Source organism: Kogia breviceps, chromosome 1, assembly GCF_026419965.1.
Source record: "Kogia breviceps isolate mKogBre1 chromosome 1, mKogBre1 haplotype 1, whole genome shotgun sequence".
Taxonomy (NCBI): Eukaryota; Metazoa; Chordata; class Mammalia; order Artiodactyla; family Physeteridae; genus Kogia; species Kogia breviceps.
The window spans coordinates 21128928-21149882 of record NC_081310.1 but is presented as its reverse complement, the minus strand read 5'-3'; the positions used below and the strand labels follow the sequence as shown (position 1 = coordinate 21149882).

General features: G+C 42.4%; 1 protein-coding gene across 3 annotated transcripts in view; it reads left to right on the top strand.

Annotated features, from left to right (window-relative positions):
* TP53BP2 (tumor protein p53 binding protein 2) overlaps positions 1-20955 on the top strand; it is a 71544-nt gene that overhangs the window by 42737 nt on the left and 7852 nt on the right. Inside the window, exons 10-18 of one of the 3 annotated variants that reach the window (XR_010839501.1) lie at positions 507-620; positions 935-1083; positions 1881-2346; positions 3686-4461; positions 7527-7664; positions 8368-8501; positions 11092-11258; positions 14362-14561; positions 20630-20736. Coding sequence is in view for 2 of the 3 variants with exons in the window: in XM_059069338.2 (XP_058925321.1) it covers positions 507-620; positions 935-1083; positions 1881-2346; positions 3686-4461; positions 7527-7664; positions 8368-8501; positions 11092-11258; positions 14362-14561; positions 16950-16991 (2186 nt within the window). In the remaining variant the exon portion in view is untranslated. Of the gene's footprint in view, positions 1-506; positions 621-934; positions 1084-1880; positions 2347-3685; positions 4462-7526; positions 7665-8367; positions 8502-11091; positions 11259-14361; positions 14562-16949; positions 17902-20629; positions 20939-20955 lie in introns of those variants that run through there. The other 2 variants (XM_067028205.1, XM_059069338.2) reach the window with 2 other exon arrangements.

The following is a 20955-nucleotide window of genomic DNA, read 5'->3' as shown; positions in this document are numbered from 1 at the left end:
TGTAGAAAGAGTTAGTTTTGTTTTTTTAAGGAAAAATAAAAGCTATGGCTTTGAAACTTAAATGCCAGTGTAGAAAAAACCCTGAATACTCTGATTTACCCAAGACTGTGGTCAGAGTCATGGGCTGGAAGTCCATGTTTTTGCTTTTGTTGTGTGTGTGTGTCACTTGTGGTGGTTATGTAAGACACAACAGAGAGCCCTTGGTCTGCTAGGTTGAAGTCGTTTTCTGGGTGGGATGGTGACGTTTTCTTACCTGGTGAGGGGTAATGCGTCCTTGCTGCTTCAAACAGACTTTCTGTTGATCGTGATTAATTTGTTTGAGTCAGCAGGAAAACTCTTAAATTACAAGTATAAAATCTGATGTTTTCTAAGTAAGTTTACTGGGGTTTTTGTGAGTCTGAGATTTAAACCCATTTTTTTAGAGATTTAACTTCTTATCAGTAAAGTGAACCATTAAACATCTCCTTAGAATGCCGGGTTATTGCAGTTGCTTTTCTGTGTTCTAGGCTCTAAAATCCATCTGCTTGGCCCTGATTGGACTCCTCCGAATGCAGATCTTTTCTCGAGCCAACAGGCCTCTGCTTCTGTGTCCAAAAGCTCTGGGAACGCTTCAGACCAAGGTGAGGTTTACTTGTGCTGTTCCTGAATATTCTGTTTTGGCCATCTAAAGGTTCTGTGTATTCTTTTTTCGATAGCTTATTTTCTAGTGTGTTAAGACCAGGGACTGTGTTTATTTCCTGAACAGCTTCATTTAGCCAGGGAATTAAGGTACTAGCATTGTAGTGTTGGGTTATCCTTTAATCAACTTAATTTAAAAATAGAAGAGCATTTAGTGGGTATGCGTTTGAGGAGAGAGAAACATGTGTGAATAAGAAATTTTATTACAAGCAGTTTGATTATCAGTGTGATTCTTTTTTTCTCCTGTCTTCTTCAGCTGATGATGGGGAGGTTCCGCTGAGGGAGAAGGAGAAGAAAGTGCGTCCCTTTTCAATGTTTGACACCGTGGACCAGTCTGCTGCCCCACCCGCCTTTGGTACCCTGAGGAAGAACCAGAGCAGTGAAGATATCTTGCGGGATGCTCAGGTACTTGAGAATATCCCAGTTTTAAGATTTGGTGGTAATTCTATATACATTTTTTTTTTTTTTTTTTTTTAGAAGAGAGAAAGTATTATGTAAAGGAGAGAAAAAAACCAAAATCTATCTGGAAGATTAGAAAATACAACAGCATGCTGTTACTTTCAATTCTGTTGCTTGAGTATATTTGTGGTCTCACATTGTACTGGAACATGACTAACATGCTTGCTTCTGGGTCACGTTTTGTATGATTCTCTAAAAAAATACTGGTGCATTGAAGTGCATTGAAGTGCATTGAAGAACACTTCATGTGTGCTGCTCAGTTACCTTGTTGCTTCAAAATTTGGAGCTTAGGTTACGTCAAGCAATCTGATGATGGATCTTCCATAACTGTTAGCATCCCAGCCTTTGATAACCAGTCCATGGCTGCATGCTCCAAGCGAGGAGTTTTTTTTAACCACGTGGCCCAGATTGTGTGAAGTTCCAATGAACGAGAATGGTTCTCAGTTACTGATGCCATCCGTGAATATGTAAAATGGCAGTTAAAAGTTTTCAAGTGGCCACTTAAAGTTGCCCAAACAGGAAGGGGCAATGCGGAGGAAATCGTACGGGGCAGGAATTGTATTGCATCACTGAAGTCCCTTTTACGTGGGATTTAGTTGAGAGATTTAAAAGTTTTTAATGATTTTTAAATGTAGAGCTAGTCTTTTCAGTCTGTACTTACCATTTGTGAAGTTTAGGTCGTCTGCAACATCCTGTGTACCCAGTTACACAGTATTTTAATCGGCTCTTGTGTGTGTTTACAGGCTGCAAATAAGAGTGTAGCTAAGGTACCACCTCCTGTTCCATCAAAACCAAAACAGATCAATTTGCCTTATTTTGGACAAACGAATCAGTCGCCCCCAGACATTAAGCCAGATGGAAACCCTCAGCAGTTGTCAGCGGCTGTTGCATCCATGGGAAGCAAACCCAAAGCAGCAGGGCAGCAGCAGAGGGCCCTGCTGGCTGCCAGCATGCCTTCAGTTGGCCAAGCAGACCAGACCCTTCCTCCAGGTTCCAAGCAAGAAAGTCCCCCTGCTGCTGCTGTCCGGCCCTTCACGCCTCAGCCTTCCAAGGACACCCTCCTTCCGCCCTTCAGAAAACCCCAGACCGTGGCTGCCAGCTCCATATACTCCATGTATACCCAGCACCAGGCTCCCGGCAAAAACTTCCAGCAGGCCGTGCAGAGCGCGTTGACCAAGTCCCACTCCCGAGGGCCCCACTTTCCGAGCGGTAAGATTCTTGGTCTCATCTTCACCTGCGTGGATGTGTTTCCATCCTACACCACAGCTGCCATCGATCAGTAAACAGCACAGTGACTTGTACCTCTTCTGACTGCTGCTTTTGTCCTAAGAGATTTGTTTCATTATGGCTTCTGTCCTTCTTGGGGAGTTTAAAAGAGTTTGTGCTAAATGTCAGCTACTGTAGTAGCTGAAGACGGTAGGTGAATACAATGAAATGTGAGTAAAATGAAATAAATACGAAAATTGATGAATGAAACCTATAGCGGTGACATAGCCTTCTGTGTTGAATTTCCTGTGTGCGTTTGTTTCCTGCTCACGGCCGAGCTCCCCGGTGAGTGGGGAAAGGTGCCTGCAGGGGATCGCTGCGCAGGGGGATGTGTCTTCACTCTAGGTCTGACCAGATGTCCTTGGTGCATAGAGGATTAGACAACTGCCTCTGTATATGTATTTTTTTTAAATGTTCTCTACTATATTTTAAGTTGTTCTAATGAGGACACAGTTACTAGTTAAATATAAAACACAAAAAGATTACTTTGTGTTCAACATACATAATTTGGTAACTTGTTGGGTACTTTCTAAGAGTCATTAGTTTATGGGACTGGAATAAAATTCACTATGTTTTAATGGAATGAAAATGGCTTTCTAGTTATGAAATAAGCTGTAATTGTGGCCCAAAATGTCATGAAAGTAATTACACAGCAGAGAATTAGTATATATGCTACATCTTACTCTTTTCTCATGAGTCTGGTGAAAACTGCTAATATACTAATTCGGGAATTAGATAATGATGATGTAATCACAATGTTTAAGGAGAATAGTTTTGGTAAACAGAAGTGGTTATTAATAATTTTGTAAGCCAAATGATTTCTCACACTTTTGAAAATTGTGAAAGATGGGATAGTGCATGTTTAGTTTTAATCTGGACACGTGAAAGGATCACCAGTTTTCACTGATTCTAAATTCTTATCACATTTTGACATTTTATTTATTTATTTTTATTTTTATTTTTACATTTTGACATTTTAAATTTGGATACTACGGTCTGTGATTTCTTACAGTTATAATTGACAGCATTTTCTTTCATATCGGTACATAAAATAATGGTACCTCTTTACAATCAATGAGGGTTTTGATTCTGTAATAAGTTTATTATGCAACAATGGAAACCTTGCTTTATCGTTTGCTATGTTTAAAAATTAGTTGTATTGAAGGGTGTTGTGTAATAACTGAAATTAAAAGAGGCTTTAATTATTGTCAGCTATGTCTGCTATTTGCTCGTTTGGTTTAATTAATACTAATCAGGGCTTTTTTTCCCCATTTCCAATTAGTTTATGGCAAGCCTGTGATTCCTACTGCCCAGAACCCACAGCAGCTCCAAGAGAACATTTATTCCAATACCCAGGGCAAACCTGGCAGCCCGGAACCTGACACAGAGCCCATTTCTTCAGTTCAGGAGACCCATGAAAACGAAAGAATTCCTAGGCCACTGAGCCCAACCAAATTACTGCCTTTCTTATCTAATCCTTACCGAAACCAGAGCGATGCTGACCTAGAAGCCCTGCGAAAGAAACTGTCGAACGCACCACGGCCACTAAAGAAACGCAGCTCTATTACAGAGCCAGAGGGTCCTAATGGGCCGAATATTCAGAAACTTCTGTATCAGAGGACCACCATCGCCGCCATGGAGACCATCTCCGTCCCGGCACACCCATCCAAGTCCACTTCTGGGACTGCCAGCCTGGAAAGCCCGATGGAGATCCAGAATCCATATTTGCACATGGAGCCAGAGAAGGAGGCGCTCCCCGTGGCCCCTGAGCCGGTGTCCCCGGGGGAAGGAGGGAGCGCCAGTACAGAGAGCAGTGACCTGCCCGCTCCTTCTCCGGGCCTTGAGTATGAGCCTGAAGGAGTCCCAGACAGCAGTCCAGGTTTCCAGAACAACGTGGAAGAGCCAAACCCAGAGGCTCCCCCTCTGCTTGAAGTGTACCTCGAGGAGTACCCCCCCTACCCACCCCCGCCGTACCCGTCTGGGGAGCCAGAAGGCCCAGGAGAAGACCCCGCGAGCCTGCGTCCGCCTGAGATCACCGGGCAGGTTGCTCTGCCTCCTGTAAGTACTGTGGTGTCTTGTGGTCACTGCAGAAACCTTGTGTCTGTCTGGTCACAGCTTTCTAGGTGGCTAGTTGTCACTACTCAGTGAAACACCAGTGAGTGCTTACAGCCGGCCATTCATAAAAGATGGTCTGTGTTTAAACTGCCTATTGTAGCAAATGTGTTCTACAGCTTGCCCTTTATTTTACAGTTCCCTCGGCACAGAGTGGATCTTATAAATGTTATCAAAACGCAATATATTCAGCATCGCAAACGTTTTAATTTGGGGGGAAGAAACCCCTTTCTTTATGAAGGAAACAGTTTTGCTCTAATACCTATAAACACCGTGTTCGCTGTTTCTTTAGCTGGTGTCACATATTATGGAAGGCAACACTGGGAATGAAAAGACCTGGATTTGAGAGTTTCGATCACTAGTTTAACTCTGTGAAATCGGGCAGATGGTTTAACTTCTCTCATTGGTGACATCACTCTTTCAAACTTCTCCTTTTCTAGCAGTGAAATTTATTTTCAATGTCATAGTTAGGTGGAACCTCAAACTTCCAATGCTGATAAAATTGGAAGGGTTCTGGATGAATGGGGGCTGGGGGAGGTAACTGAGCAGAGAGTGGGGTGGACCCTCTTTAGCCTCTTCCTCTCCTTCAGCCGGGTTTGAAGTCTCTGGGTATCGTGGCGATCCCTCAGGTTTCCTTGTGCTCTGACATTAAGTTATTCTATTTCAGTACTTGTAACTGGTCCGTTCATATTTTCTATCTCTTCCTGGTTCAGTCTTGGAAGATTGTACCTTTCTAAGAATTGGTCCGTTTCTTCTAGTGTGGACAGTCATTTTATTGGCATGTAGTTGCCTGTACTAGTCTCTTATGGTCCTTTGTATATCTGCGGTGTCGGTTGTAACTTCTCCTTTTTTATTTCTAATTTTGTTGATTTGGGCCCTCTCCCTTTTTTTCTTGATGAGTCTGGCTAAAGGTGTATCAGTTTTGTTTATCTTTTCAAAGAGCCAGCTTTTAGTTTCATTGATCTTTTCTGTTGTTTTCTTCTTCTCTAGTTCATTTATTTCTGCTCTGATCTTTATGATTTCTTTTCTTCTTCTAACTTTGGGTTTTGTTTATTTTTCCATCTCTAGTTGCTTTAGATATAAGGTTAGGTTGTTTGAGGTTTTTCTTGTTTCCTGAGGTAAGTTTGTATCACCGTAAACTTCCCTCTTAGAACTGCTTTTGCCACGTCCCATAGGTTTTGGATGATGCTAAGTTATTCTAAAGCTTTGTATGTTTTGACTTGGCGTGTCTTCTGCACTCCTTCCAAATATTAAGCTTTTCTTTGGAAGTTTATTATGTCACTTTGAAATAGGTGAGAGAAGATCAGAATCCCAAAATGTCTTTAAAGTTGGTTTTTTTCAGAGTTTAGTTTGAAGTCATTTTGTTTCAGTAGGATGCCAAGCTATGAATTTTTAAAACCTGGGCAAAAGCACGATAACATATTGTAAGGATTTTTTTTTAAGTGCTTTATATGTTTGATCCCTTATTACGTCTTTTAGATGTGGTAGAAGTCAAAGATAATGATTATCCAAAGTTGCATCAACTACTAGTTTACAGTCGACGTTTGTTTAAAAATTGTATATGGTGAACATTGAATTCTAGTGAACAAAATTTTAAAATAGAGGTTAACACTTTTTTAACAATTCTGTGCTTCTCCGTCCTGAGGCGTGATTCTCTTTGAGTTAAACATGCGAGATTCTGTTAGTCTCTTCCTGGGAAAGTGATCTATAAACTTTTTCCTTCTTGGTTCAAGTAAAATAGAAGCCACTATCTTGTACTGTTGTTTGAAAGTGGGTATGATTGTACTGTTTATGACTTGTATTATCTCAGCCATGTAATATTTACTCTTGTTTTCTTTTTTTCAAGAGACAGAAACATTTTAGCCATTGTACATTTATGAAATATATTCATTGCTACCTAACGTTTTTCAAAACTCAGTAGTTTTCCACATCTGAAATAAAATAAAGAGAAGTATGTGCAGCATATCATATCCTAGGAAATGTTTCCACTCCATTGGTTGTGTTTAAGAAACCTATCTTATAGGATGTTAGATCTAGTTTTAACATTTGCCTTATTTTTTTTTTTTTTTTCGGTATGCGGGCCTCTCACTGTTGTGGCCTCTCCCTTTGCGGAGCACAGGCTCCGGACGCGCAGGCTCAGCGGCCATGGCTCACGGGCCCAGCCGCTCCGCGGCATGTGGGATCTTCCCGGACCGGGGCACGAACCCGTGTCCCCTGCATTGGCAGGCGGACTCTCAACCACTGCGCCACCAGGGAAGCCCCTGCCTTATTTTTTTAAGCCTGACGTATTAAAATGTAGAAAAGATAGTTAATTTACCCATGTGTCTTGGAGTACGGTTAAATTTTTAAATATAAAATAGTGATAGCATTTTAAGACTTGTAGGATTCCTCCCTGGTATGTCTAAGACAGACTAATAATCTCTATTTTTTACCTTCATAATATGCTCCACTCCCCTTCCCCCTGGAGGCATTATGTTGGATATGGTTAAAAGGAGGGGCTTTGAAGAAGCCAGATTCCTTGGATTTGATTTCCAGCTCTGATGTTTTCTGGCTGTGTGCCTCAACTTCCTTATCTGTAAAATGGGATAATAGGGTTTTCGAGAGGGATAAATGAATAACCGTTCAATAAATGTCAGCTCTCACAATTCTCAGTCTGTGCTCTTGCCCAGTTTAATAATGTGGGGTTAGTGCTACTGGGTTAGGTAATTAAAGACCAGTCTTGGCTAATTTTGATCCTTGATGGAGAACCAGCCTACTTCCAACTGCAGATTATATTCTTCACGTGTGTTACCCAAACCTAGTTTTCACTAGGCTTTAAAGAGTTATTAGGTTCTTCCTACTTAGGTACGTGGGTTTATTCATTAAGCGCTAAATATATATATATATATATGTATATGTATTTTCAAAGTTCCTTTTACTATCTCAGCTGAGGTATTATTCCTCCCTTTTTGTTGTTTTTTGGTCTCTTGCTTAGACCGGGATCCTTAACCTTCCATGCATTTCTTTTGCAGGGCAAAAGGACAAACTTGCGTAAAACTGGTTCAGAGCGGATTGCTCATGGAATGAGGGTGAAATTCAACCCCCTTGCTTTACTTCTAGATTCCTCTTTGGAGGGAGAATTTGACCTCGTACAGAGAATTATATATGAGGTACGGTTGAATTAGTACATTTCTTATATACCACCTTGTATTTTGTTTTAAAGCTCTAATCAGAAGGCTACTGTAGGGAAACTGTACTTTTGCATTGTTTTCTCTTCTGGGAGGTGGGGTTGTTGAGAGGAACTCTTGAGCTTGCTCCAAAACCAGCTTCTCTGTTTTAAAGGTGTGGCTGTAACACTTTCAATAAATAGTGTGGAAGTTCAGTTATTCACTGGGGGTACTTTCCTTAGGGACATCATGACCCTCCTTTAAAAAGTTGCTCAAGTATGGATTTGTACTCTGCAGTGTTAAATTACAGATGTGGTCCCTACTTTTCAGAAACCTGCTATTTAAAATATTTTTAGTTGACCTTTCTTCCCTTCCATGGCAAATGTGACTTCTCCTTAGACGCTAATCTGTGGTGGGAAGTTGGAGGATAAATAAACAAAAATGACTGTAAGGATATATAGTTTCTGAGACTTCTTCAGTTTTTAAAAACTTTTTTTGATAGGGAGTGCCTACTTAATGTCGTATTTCTAGAACTGTTCTTGGTATAGTTTTCTTGGCTCCTGAAGGTTTTAATTATGTTTAAAAAAAAGAAAAAGACTACAAGAGTCTCTTTCAATTCTCTTGATCCTAGAGCCAGTTAATAGTTGACAGTTAAGGTGACAAAAAATTTGAGTGATGATCACCCTTCTTCTTACTGATGTTACAGGTTGATGACCCAAGCCTGCCTAATGATGAAGGTATCACAGCTCTTCACAACGCCGTGTGTGCAGGACACACAGAAATTGTTAAATTCCTGGTACAGTTTGGTGTAAATGTCAATGCCGCTGACAGTGATGGATGGTAAGATTTTCTTTTAAACTCCACTCAGACTTCAGACTTCACTTGTATCTGCTGCGTAGGCAACGAGTGAGCAGTGTTTAGACGCTGTTTAGAAGGGAAGAAGTATGTCAGTGCGTGTCCTCATGCTGCTTAATCTAGAAGGAGAGACGTGGGAGACATTTTTAAGGAATTAATATGTCTTCATGTAATAGTCATCTCACTCCCGTTCTGGAAGCAGATAGAGTTTTATTTTATTTTTTTATATAAAAAATTTTTCTTCGGCCGCACTGCATGGCTTATGGGATCATAGTTCCCCGACCAGTAATTGAACTTGGGCCCTTGGCAGTGAGAGTTGAGAGTCCTAACCACTGGACTGCCAGGGAATTCCCCAGATGGAGTTTCAGAAGTTTAGAAGTTAAATAATAAAAATAAGAAATGTCCCAAAGTGGTACACAGTTCATTGGCATGCTTCAGTGAATATGAGAAATGCTGATTTAAGCAGGGTCCCCCCACCTCCCTGAAACTACTGTGTGTCTGAGAGGGGATTATAATTTGTAAACTTCTCCCAATATTTTTGACCGTGGAATCCATTTTTCATGGAGCATCTTGTGGAACTGGTTGGTGTGTGGCTAAAACCCAGGAGATATTATTGTAAATGATGAATATTATTATTCCTAGGATAATGATTTAATGATTATGATTATTAATTAAATTATGATTTAATGATTAATAATGATTCCTAGGAAAGATTTACTTCTTTCTATATGAAAAAAATTTTTAAAGTTATAATCACACTATATTTACTCAACTATTTTAATTTTACAGCCTGTATTCTCTCAATATGGAAATAATTATAATATCAAATTTACATGTGTACACATATAAGTTGCAGACACCCATATGCATAGATTTGAAAAAGCCTCGTCTCTTACCACATGGCTGTGACTCATTCATTGTGGCTGTCTCCTTCTTGCTAGACGTTTAGATTGCTTTCCAATTCTTTGTTTGTTATAAATAATTCTTGGAGAAGCATTTTTGGTTGCACATTTAAAAAATTATATTTATAAAAGTAATGTTGAGCCCATTGTGGAAAACGTGCAAAATAGAGAAATTAGAGGAAAACAAGCCATTTGTATCCTACATTCTAGAAGTAAACACCATCAGTATTTTAATATATTTCCTTCAAGCTCATTTATATATATGTATAATTTTTTATGCCTATATATACTTTTTAGTTTAGCTCTCAATAGATTTTTTTTTTTAACTGAGGTATAGGTGAGTTACAATATACTAGTTTCAGGTGTATAACACAGGGTCAAAATTTTTATAGATTATACTCCATTTAAAGTTATTAAAATGTCGGCTAAATTCCCTGTGCTGTACAAAACATCTTTGTAGCTTATTTATTTTATACATAATAGTTTGTACCTCTTAGTCCCCGATCACTGTCTTGATCTCTTCCTCGCTTGGCTTTCCCCACTGGTAGTAACCACTGATTTGTTCTCTGCATCTGTGAGTCTGCATGTTTTGTTCTCTTCATTCGTTTTATTTTTCAGATTCTACATATAAGTGATAACAAACAGTATTTGCCTTTTTTTATGCCTGCTTTTTTAGTTTACCTTCACAGCATAAGCAGAACAAATTCTTAATGTGTCACAATGTCTTTGTTTCCTAATACTGGGAGTTCAGATTATGTATAATTTTTTGCTATTAAAAAAATTAAAAAGCCATGCAGTTAAAAAGTCCGTAGTAATATTCACCAAATTATTAGTGATAGTGTTTGGGGTGGGGGTGGGTGGGAAATAAATTCCTTTTGTGAAAGACCCAAGTGGAATAACATGAAAAGGGGAGGGAAGAAAAGGGTAAAGAAATCTCGTGTGCTTCAGGGCCTGATTAACGTCCTCCAGCCCATCTTCTGAGTTTGGGCAGTGGTCCCGGCTCTTCCACCTTTACCGTGAATCTGGAGTCATTTGTATAATACATTATAAAACATTTGAGATGGTGGAGAAGATTCTTCATCATGGTATTCCTAAGTTCCTGCCAACCAGTTGCTAATATAGATTGAAATGTGTATTTTCCAGTCATTTTTCTGGTCTGAATTGAATTGGCAGTTTTTTTTCCAATTAAAATTGAATTAGGATTAAAAAAATATTGGGTAAAGGTAGTTCTTTTTATGTGCAACTTAATTCCTTCAAAATTGGTGGTGATAAAGGGACATTTACAGGCATGTGTTTTGAGGGGAGGCCTATCATTTAATGATGTTATGTCCTCCATCCTGGCGGAAATAATCAGGCTGGATGCTCCAGAACGTGGAACTAAAATATATTCTATCCTGCTTTAGATCAGTATACAAATTGCATGTCCTTTCACTCATGTCCTTGATCTCTCTCACCCACGGTGCTGCCCTGGCCCCAGTGCCGTCCCGACATTTTTCTTTGTGGCTGGAATTCTCGGATGGGCTCAAGCATCTACGTTTAACTCATTTTTTAAAATCTGTGAGAGCGGTTTTCAGGAGAAAGGTCCTGGCGGGTGACAGGCTGGAGAGCTCTCCCTGCGGATGCTGTGTTGCAGCAGGTGTCACCCCCAGCCCTTGCTGTGCCCTTGTCCGCAGGACCCCGCTGCATTGCGCTGCGTCCTGTAACAGCGTCCAGGTGTGTAAGTTTTTGGTGGAGTCCGGAGCCGCTGTGTTTGCCATGACCTACAGTGACATGCAGACGGCTGCTGATAAATGTGAGGAGACGGAGGAAGGCTACACCCAGTGCTCGCAGTTTCTTTACGGTACGGAACAGTTCGATTTACGCGCACTGATTACTGCGTTCATTTATCCTTTATCTCCAGGGCATCGTTCCAAAGGTTTTTTATTATTTGGGAAAGCATTTTGTGTTGTACATAGTCCTGGGCATTGAAGACAGGGCAGCCTCGATCACAGACATGAATGCAGCTTTTGTGTGTGCCTAGAAGCGGCTGTTATCAGGGACATCTTCAAAGACAAAAGACAGTGATGCAGCCTTGGACCTAGCGGGCTTAATAGCTTTTGACCATCGAAAGATCCTCTAGTAAGACTTCAGTACTTAGCGAGTGATGCTGTATCTGTGCAAATAAGTAAACACCGCCCCCCCCCCCCCCCGCAAGATGATCAAGAGAAATGCAGGATTGGAATAGGAATCCACAGATCCAAGTTTTCCTGCTAAATCAAACTTGTCGCAGAGGAAAAGAAAGGCAACGCCATATTTTAGAACTGATTTTTTTGACTCTTTTGTTCTCTTGTTTTTGAGTTTATGATTCTGATGCATCCCATCAGCTCTGTCCCTAGAGAAAAAAGGACTTGAAGTTTTAGACAGATATATGTTGGTTGGCACTGTTATTTACAAGGAAAATTTTTTTTACTTACAAGTCTTAGAAGTTGAGGTTAATGTTTCTTTTTAGTCTGGCTTGAGAGAAATGGAGAAGGGGAAAAGACAGAGGCGAATGAGGAGGTAGGTCCCAGGACCCCAGACCACTCAAGCATCAGGCATGGAAAGATGCCTGAGGTGAATTGTCTTCTCTGTTTGACTGTTTTCTGAGTCTCGCTAGGCCTGTTTTCAGGCTCTCGGAGAGAAGGGAGAGGGTTCAGAGGGAGAACCACAGGCCACAGGCTCTCTTCTTCATCTCTCAGCTCTTAGTTTTTGTCGTTGATATTTATGATCGCTCTCTGTTTATGTTCTGAACTCTATGTCAAAGAATAATTTTGACATATGAACACATTTTGAAACCAGTATGTTACATTAATATGTATTTTGTTACATTAAACTTATTGGTGATCGAGCTATATGTAAGTATGGGATATGATTTTTTAAAAAAACATTTAGGGACATTTGATCAGAGATTTTTTAAATTTATGAAATATATCGTGGATACCGAGGCGTTTCTGACATAGATGTGCAGTTTAAGTAATGATGATACTAGATTAACACAGTGAAACATCCAAGTATCCAGCTTGGGAAACAGAACGTGAGCTCTGTCTGCCGTCAGCAGGGGCCCTGCCCTGATGTAGCTCCTCTCACCTCTGTGGTGTCTGCCCTCTTGAATTTATAAAAATAGGTATATCACCTCTGTATGAATCCTACAACTGATATTGTTTAGTTCTGCCCGTTTTTGACCTTCATATAAAATAAACCATACTGGTGATTCTGTGGCTTGCTTTTTTTCATTCACCATAGTTTTTGAGATGCATCTGTGCTGTTGCATGTAACTGTTATTTTTTTTCCACTGTGCTCCTGTTCCATTTGGGGACTCTACTACAATATATCTTCCATTCTACTTTTGGCAGATGTTGGGTTATTTGTTTATTCATTCATTCGTGCATTCAATTGTAAACATGGCTTCGGCCACCATTTTTGTCCTCGTCTTCTGGTGTCTTCTCTAGAAGTAGAATAGCCAGCTCACAGGAATGCACATCGAGCAGAGTACGTTTTGCTCTGTGTTCTCTTTGACCTTTGGTGGATTTGGAATCCCGTCTCACTGCGCCTTTCGTTTGCATTTCCCAAACTGCCAGTGAGATGGAGCGTGTTTTTAGGGCCCTCAGAAACTTTTGAAAACTGTTGATTCATAACTCTTAGTTGGGTAAATAGCAAAGTAATGAGAAATTGTCTTCCACGCCTAATGGTTTCCTGGAAATGGGACTCAAGTTGTTATGTTGAGTGCACCATTCTGAACCCAAACAGATAACGAGTCTGGCGTGCTTTAAAACTTGGTGGAATTACAGTTATATCAAGTATAACTTGAAAGTTGGAAATTTACTTGTCCCCATGACTAGAAACCTGACCATTTAGATAGTTAGAGCCTTCTTTTGGAAAAGAACGATTTAATTTCTTGTTTTGCCCAGAGTGAGAGGTAGTGTGTGCTACGTAATATTAATTGACACAGGAAAAATAAGTTCATAATAATTTAGGTTCGCGTAAGTTGAGAAACCCAACTGTTCACAGGCGAGCAGGTATTTTCCTGGCTTTTCTAAAAAGGTGACAATGAAAATGACCTCTGACTTGCTCAGGACGTTGTTGTCTAATTCTTCCTCCCCTTCCCCGTGTTGCCTGCCTGTTGATGATTTGTGACTCTTTATTAGCGTTGCCTTATAGGATAGGAAGGTTATAAATGGAGAAAGGTAAAACCTAAAGTCGTAGTTCATTCGCAGATCTGTTATTAACTCTGGTAAGAAGTGGACATTTGGGGATTCTTTTTCCTTCCCCAGTTTGTGGATTTCAATATCTTTTAGAATTCTGATGCTCATCATTTTAGAGTTGACTATAGGTGGACTTTTATATCCTGTCTAATATACCTGGCCATAGTTCGATATTCTGACATTTTATAATTTTTTTTCTTCTATCTTTCCCTATTTGGAAATTGATAGAGGCCACTTTAATAGGCACGGCACCCTGGTCATTTTTCTCTGTCTGCTTTAAGTTTTAGGTAAAGAACAAAAATGATTCCAGAGTTCCTTGGTCGTTACGCTTAGTGAAGAGGCTAAAATTGGACAGATGTTTCATTAACTTTTTTAATATCCTAGACTGGAACAGTTCTTTTTTTTATTCCTGGGTTTGTAATCGTTTTGTATTCTGAGTAAAGAGAAGTTTTGAGAGCTGCTTATAAGGTGTTGGTTGGTTTTTAGAGCTGGTTCAGAGCTGATAGCATATGTTAACTTGTCTTTTATAGGTTCCCTCTGCACGGCTGGCCTTCCTCTGCTCCCCAGGCCCCGGGAAGCTTATTTATTGCGTGTTTAATGTAGTCCTTCTACGCTTCCAGCAGGTCCCCATTTCTTCTCATTTGGTTTTAATAGAGTGACAGGTTCTGAGCGTGGTATCCTCTGGGCTCCACAGATTCTGTTCTGTCTCTTACGTGCTTTCAGGCGTTCAGGAGAAGATGGGAATAATGAACAAAGGGGTCATTTACGCCCTCTGGGACTATGAACCTCAGAATGACGACGAGCTGCCCATGAAGGAGGGAGACTGCATGACCGTCATCCGCCGGGAAGACGAAGAGGAGGTCGAATGGTGGTGGGCCCGCCTGAGTGACAGGGAGGGATACGTGCCGCGCAATTTGCTGGGAGTAAGTGAAGGAGGTTTTTTGAAAAACAATTTTTATTTCTTTAATGTTGTATCTGTTTTATGTTACTTATTTGTTTATCTTTGGCTGCATTGGGTCTTCCTTGCTGCGCGCGGGCTTTTCTCTAGTTGGGGCGAGCGGGGGCTGCTCTTCGTCGCGGTGCGCGGGCTTCTCATCGAGGTCGCTTCTCTCGTTGCCGAGCGCGGGCTCTAGGCGCGCGAGCTTCAGTAGCTGTGGCTCGCGGGCTCTAGAACACAGGCTCAGTAGTTGTGGCGCACGGGCCTAGTTGCTCTGCGGCATGTGGGATCTTCCCGGACCAGGGCTCAAGCGAGGGCCCTGCATTGGCAGGCGGATTCTTAACCACTGCGTCGCCAGGGAAGTCCCTGGGTTTGTTTAAGTCAGGATTTCCGAATCTGCTAGGGAGCTTGAACAGGACACCAGAGACAAGATTCTTTGTTCTTCCTCTGCCGTCGGATTTTAAGTTTCATGAAAGCCAAGAAAATAATCAAATCATATCAGCACATGTAATCCAATCACATGTCTATATTAGTCTGAAGGGACTGCTGTCAGTGGGCAGACATTCTTGGTGGGGGGTGGTATTTTCAGGGAAAGCCTATTGTAGTTGGACAGAGTCTAATATACAACAAATGGGAGATATTTTCGCTGTATTTTCATCAGCTGTCAGACAGACATGGTCTGTGCCCGCAGAGAGCTTCTGTCCCACTCGAGGCCCTGAACCAGGGCTCTGTCTGGGATCGTCCTGCTGTCTGGACATTACTGTCTGTGGAGCTTGTTAAAATGACCCCGGTGTTGGGACCTGGAGCTTGTATTCTGGCCCGTATCTCCTCCTCCTGACTCTTCTCCTTTGTGGTGTGATGTGCAGTATAAGTGACATCATATATCCTGACTGCTGTCTTCCTGGTAGCAAAATTTACTACTAAATAAGCATTTGGGGTTTGGACAATATTCATTCGTGTGATCATACTATAAATGATAAAGAGTAGTGAAAATGAAAATAACAGTTAAGCCATGGAGCCCGTTAAAAAAATCTTTCCAATGACCGGACGAAAGTAGAAATGTAAAGGGAGTTCTCTTTCGAGCCCTCCTGTTTGCTTCTACAAAGTCTTTAGCGCCAGAGAAGCAGAATCTCTTGCGTGCAGCCACTTTCCTTCTTTAATGAACATCAAGAGCAAACAGGCACGCACTTTTACTTTTTGTAGTTTCCTATCTGGGAAAAGCTCTACCTCTTAGAAGTAGCGGCTTATTTGAGTCTTAACTTTAATTTTCTGACAAAGAGGTCCAGTGGTGAATGAAACATGGGGAGAATGATTTGTTCCCAAGTGTGGAAGCAGCTGGTCAGAGACCAAGCTCTGCCTCCTGTGTGACTTTCAGAGGTTCTGTAATCAGTGGACTGGATTGAAGATTTTCATTTTAATCGGACATTTAAATATTCTCGGTTCTTTGGAAATCTTTCCTGGGTAGAAGTGGCCTTTACACAACTTCCTTGGGTTCCTTTTGAGGTTTTTTTTAAAAAAGGAAATTGCATAAATGTTTTAGTCAGAGGCTCACATACAAGTGTAGAAAATTATATTGGCTAAAATATCTTTCCTCACAGCGAAAAACAATCCTTGAAATAACATTGATCCCTCAGTTAACTTTTCAGTTTTGGCTGGAAGTCTGACTTGACTTTCTTTCAGTAAACCTTTTTTTCCCTTTGTCTAGGGGGAGGCGCAGGACGAGGAGGAGGGTTTTTGTTTTGTTTGCCAGTTGACTGACTAGTTTGACTTGCTCTTGGCTTCATCAACACTCTCCTTGCCGGTTCTTGTTATGGAAAACACAAAACCACCAAATCCTAAAACAAAAAACCCCCCTTATCCTTGCTCAAATCTGTAGACTTTTAGTCTGTGGCATTTGGTTCCTGATTGTCTCAAGTCCCATGACACCGTGTGACGTCCATTGTGAATAAAGTTGAAATAGAGACCTTTTAACCTCTTATCTTTTCCCTTGGAATGGAAGCTCCCAGCATTGGCGCTTATAGCGTATAGCACATCACCTCTAGTCCTTTGTGGTCCTTGCTGGACTTGATTTACAGTTCAATAGGCTGTGTAGATGGAGCTAACGCTCAGAGCATCCTGGATTTTATACCACTGCGCCATGGCGTTGTCCCTGTTGAGGGAACCCCTGTGACCTCTGAAAGTCCTTTGCACAAGAGTTGGTAAAAATGAATCTTTGGGCAGCTCTGGGTTTTTCACGTGGCAGAGAGTTCTTTCTTTGGTTTAATTTCTTTCCTGTGACATCAGCACCCGTCCCTACCCCCCCATATTTCTTGAAAATGTGTTATACTCCCACGTCTGTGCGGTATGTAAATATTTAAAAAATTATTTTTTACAGCTATACCCAAGAATTAAACCAAGACAAAGGAGCTTGGCTTGAAACTTTGCACACTTTTAGTTCATGAAGAATTAATCTGTTACCAATAAGAAGAAATAATATGATCGTTTGTGGCAAAAATTTCGTAAGACTTCTTTTAATGACAAACTAACTTGAAAGCAGTGAAGCACGGCTCTGGAAGCAAATGAAGGCTCGGAGCAGCCCCTGCAAGTTGGTGGGGGACGCTCAGCGCGACGGAACGAACGGAGCTCGCCAGGAAGCCGACCACTCCGCGCCGGATGCAGCTACTCACCGTGTCACGCTCCGAAAGGTACACGGTGACCGTCCTGTTCTCTGCAAGAAACGGGACCACTTATTGGGCTACTGGGAGGTCAGCTTCACGGCCTGCTTAAGTGGGCGTTTCTCCAGTGCCTGCCCCTGTCCCTCCCTGTCCTCCCACCAGAAGGGGCAGTGCCATCGTGGTGCCATCTCAGATTGTCCCCCAGCACCAGCAGGCCCGTGGGGGACTCACATGGAGGCTCGTCCGTGAAGAACGGACGAGCCTCCATGTTGGTTGGTTGTCGGTGAGCAATAACTCTGTGGTATGAGTTCTTGTAGCGTCACGTATTCAAAATATTGAAACCACACTACACTACAGGTAATTAGATTGAGACTCTTGTTTTTTAGGCTGAAGTTTGAATCTATATTTATTGTCTTTTGTATCTTGGAAATTAGAGACTTGCTATATAGACTTACCCATGATATTTGTCAAGATCATAGCTGACTTTAAAAACAATTGTAATAAAGTTAAACTTTTTGACTCTAAGCTTTTTACTGGCTTTAGTTTTTCATGTCATGTTAACAGCCTTGTTTAACTAAGTTCCTGAGCCATTGGAATATCGTACCCTGCTGAAAAATAATAAGAATTTTTTTTTTTTACCAGCCATGTGATTAAACATAAGTATTGCTTTGCTCCGTTTTGCAATTTGTGAGTTTTGTGGCGGTCTTTGTTATAGAATTAAGACATCTTTTAAAGATCCTAGAAGCCATGGTGCTAGAAACTTGTACCTTTACCTAGAGCTTCTGATAGGCTGTTTCAGTGTCCTTATTTTATTTCAGATTCTTCATGGAGTTATAGACATTTATGGGACGAAAACTTATGTAGACACCGTCTGCACGTCGTTTTATTAATATGTTACCAAGTTGGTGAATTTTGGGTGAACTCATTTTGCTTAGTGAAACTGTTTCATTTCATAGAAGATACAGGTGAAAAAAAACCAATGGTCACTTTTCCTTATACATTTTTATGAGTAGCTAACTTCTAGCAAAAAAGGAAGATAGATGAATGACGGAACATACGATGCCTTTCAGAGTAATGCAGAAGTGGTGACGACGTGGCTGAAACATCAGAAGACCTGTGTGGTAGACAGAATTCTAACGATGCCCCTCCAGCCCCTCATATTCCTGTCCCGTGGTGCTAGCGACTGAATGTTTGTGTCCCCCTAAAATTCATGTTGAAGCGCTAACCCCCAGTTTGATAGTATTTGGAGGTGGCGCCTCTGGGAGGTGATTAGGTTTAGATGAGGTCCTGGATTAGTGTCCTTGTAAGAGTCTAGTGCACTATGTGAGGATACCCCAAGAAGGCTGCCATTCTCACCAGACACTGCATCTGCTGGCACCCTGGTCCTGGACTTCCCAGCCTCCAGAATCATGAGAACTAAATGTTATTTAAGCCACACAGCCTGTGGTATTTTGTTACAGCAGCTTGAGCGGACCGAGACACCTGGTTATTTAACCAAGCACTCATCCAGGTACTGCCGTGAAGGATTTTTCAGATTTAAATTAAATTTACTAACCAACTGACCTGACAGTAGGGGGATTATCCTGGGCCCATCCCAGGTGGGCGCAACTTGAGGCCTTCAAAGCAGGAGAGAAGAGGCCGAAGGGGAGGTCAGCGAGATTTGAAGTGAAGGGATTGACCTGCCATTGCTGGCTTTGAAGGTGAAGGGGTCATGAGCCAGGGAAGGTGGAAGCTGGGGAAACCCCTGGCTGGCAGCCAGCAAGGAAACGGGGACCGCGGTTTTACAACAACATGGACCTGAATTCCGCCAACCTGAGTGGGCCCGGAAACAGATCCTCCTCCAGTCTCCAGCAAGAATGCGTCACCCGATAAGGGAGGTGTTGGACTTTAACCTACAGAACTGGGAGACGGTGGGTGTTCTCCGAGCCACCGAGTTTGCGCTAACACGTTACAGCAGCACAGGAGCCAAAAACATAATGGATTCTCGTCCTGGGCTGGTGCACTTACTCATCGACCCTGTGACCTTGCCCGGGACCCTCAGCCTTGTGTGTGTAATCTGAGATGGGGTCGAGGGAAACCATACTAAGGACTATACGTGAAGGTACCTGGAAACCCGCAACAAATTGCACCAATGTATGAAAAGGGAAGATGGGAAAATTGGGAAAACGTGACCATCTCACTTTTATTTCCTTAGTCCGAAACTTAGAGCATCATTTGTTTTTATTCTCCCTTTGGGGTTTTTTTTACTTGCTTGTTTTACTATCAGAATATCCGTATATTAAAGTTCCCCATAGGGAATTCCCTGGCAGTCCGGCGATTAGGACTCTGTGCGGCACAGCCGGGGGGGAAAAAAAATAAAGCTCCTTAAAAGTATAAAGAAAGGTTATGAAGCTAGGGGGGAAAAGACCACTCTGGAGGCAACCATAACTAACATTCGGGCCGCTTTCTTTCTAGTCTTGCCTATGATTTTCTCTTCACATAGCTGAGGGCACACTGTTTAAGTAATTCTGTATTGTCCTGTTTTATGCTTCACGTTGCATCACAAGCATGATTTTTAATGGCCGCGTCGTATCCCACCACGTCATTCATCCAGTCGTTTGTGTTGAATGTGTGGCTGCCTTTCGCTTGTGTTATCGTCGATGCCGCGCTCACGTCTTTGTGGGAGCAGAAGTTTTAGATTGTTAAAAAAATAAGTGGGGGTAAAGCAACTGGAGGATGGGTCCTGCCAAGGAGGGTAGGGTGTAAACTCTAGCTGTGCTCGGAGTCTAAAGGCAGCGGAGCCACCGAGGGGTTTCAACCAGGGGAGTACGGGAGTCAGCCAGGGAGGCAGGCGAGCAGGACGCCAGCCAGAGCGAGTGTCCGAGAGGGAGAGGAACGGCAGGGACGGCAGCACAAAGTCGGGGAGGGTGACGGCAGATCCGTGTGCATGGCTTTTGGCGCTGGGAGGTAAGTGGGGATCATCAAAAGCAGTTTTAGGAGATTGGTCAGGCCCATTAGCCAGATGGTAGAAGGTAAAGGAGTCACTGAAAGATGCGGGGGCGTAGCTGCTGGGGAGGCCTGGCTCTGGAGGAAGGAGGGGAGGCGGGGAGGGGGCGGGTGGTCTGTGTGTTACCAGGTGGCAGGCCTAAGGCACCTGAAAGAGAGTGTGAAGATAGAGAGGGGCCAGCTGATAGGCTGGGACTGCAGTTCAGAGCAGAGGTGGGGAGGGCTTTGCTTTTGGACCGGAGGGAAGGGAGCAATGGGGGTTTAGATGAGGGTGACTTCCTCGGGGCAGAGGTCTGGGGGGGGGATTTTCCTTATCATCTGGTTCTTTTCCCCTCCCGTGAAATCTCTCCCCTTCTCTTTTAAATCTTTTCTAAATTTGCTATGATAAGCATATACCATATCTTTTTTTTTTAAGCATTATTTCTTATCCTGTGACTAAAAGTGAAGTTGTGAACTCCAGCTTCTGGCGGCGCGCAGGTCAGAGTGCACCAGGAGGGGCAGAGCACCGGAACGGTGGGAAAGGTTTGGAGCGGCCTGGGTGGGGCCTGGGTGGCTCGGGAGAAGCCTGCCTGCCCTTCCCCGCCCAGTTCCTACCACTCCTGTATTTCAACCGCCTTAGCGCCCTCCTCTCCCCTGCCAGTGCTCAGCCTACCCTCCCCCCGCCCCTCCCATCGCAATCCCGTGTCACTGGGAGCTTCCAGCCCCCCCAAACCCGGTTCTACTGAATGGAGATCACACACA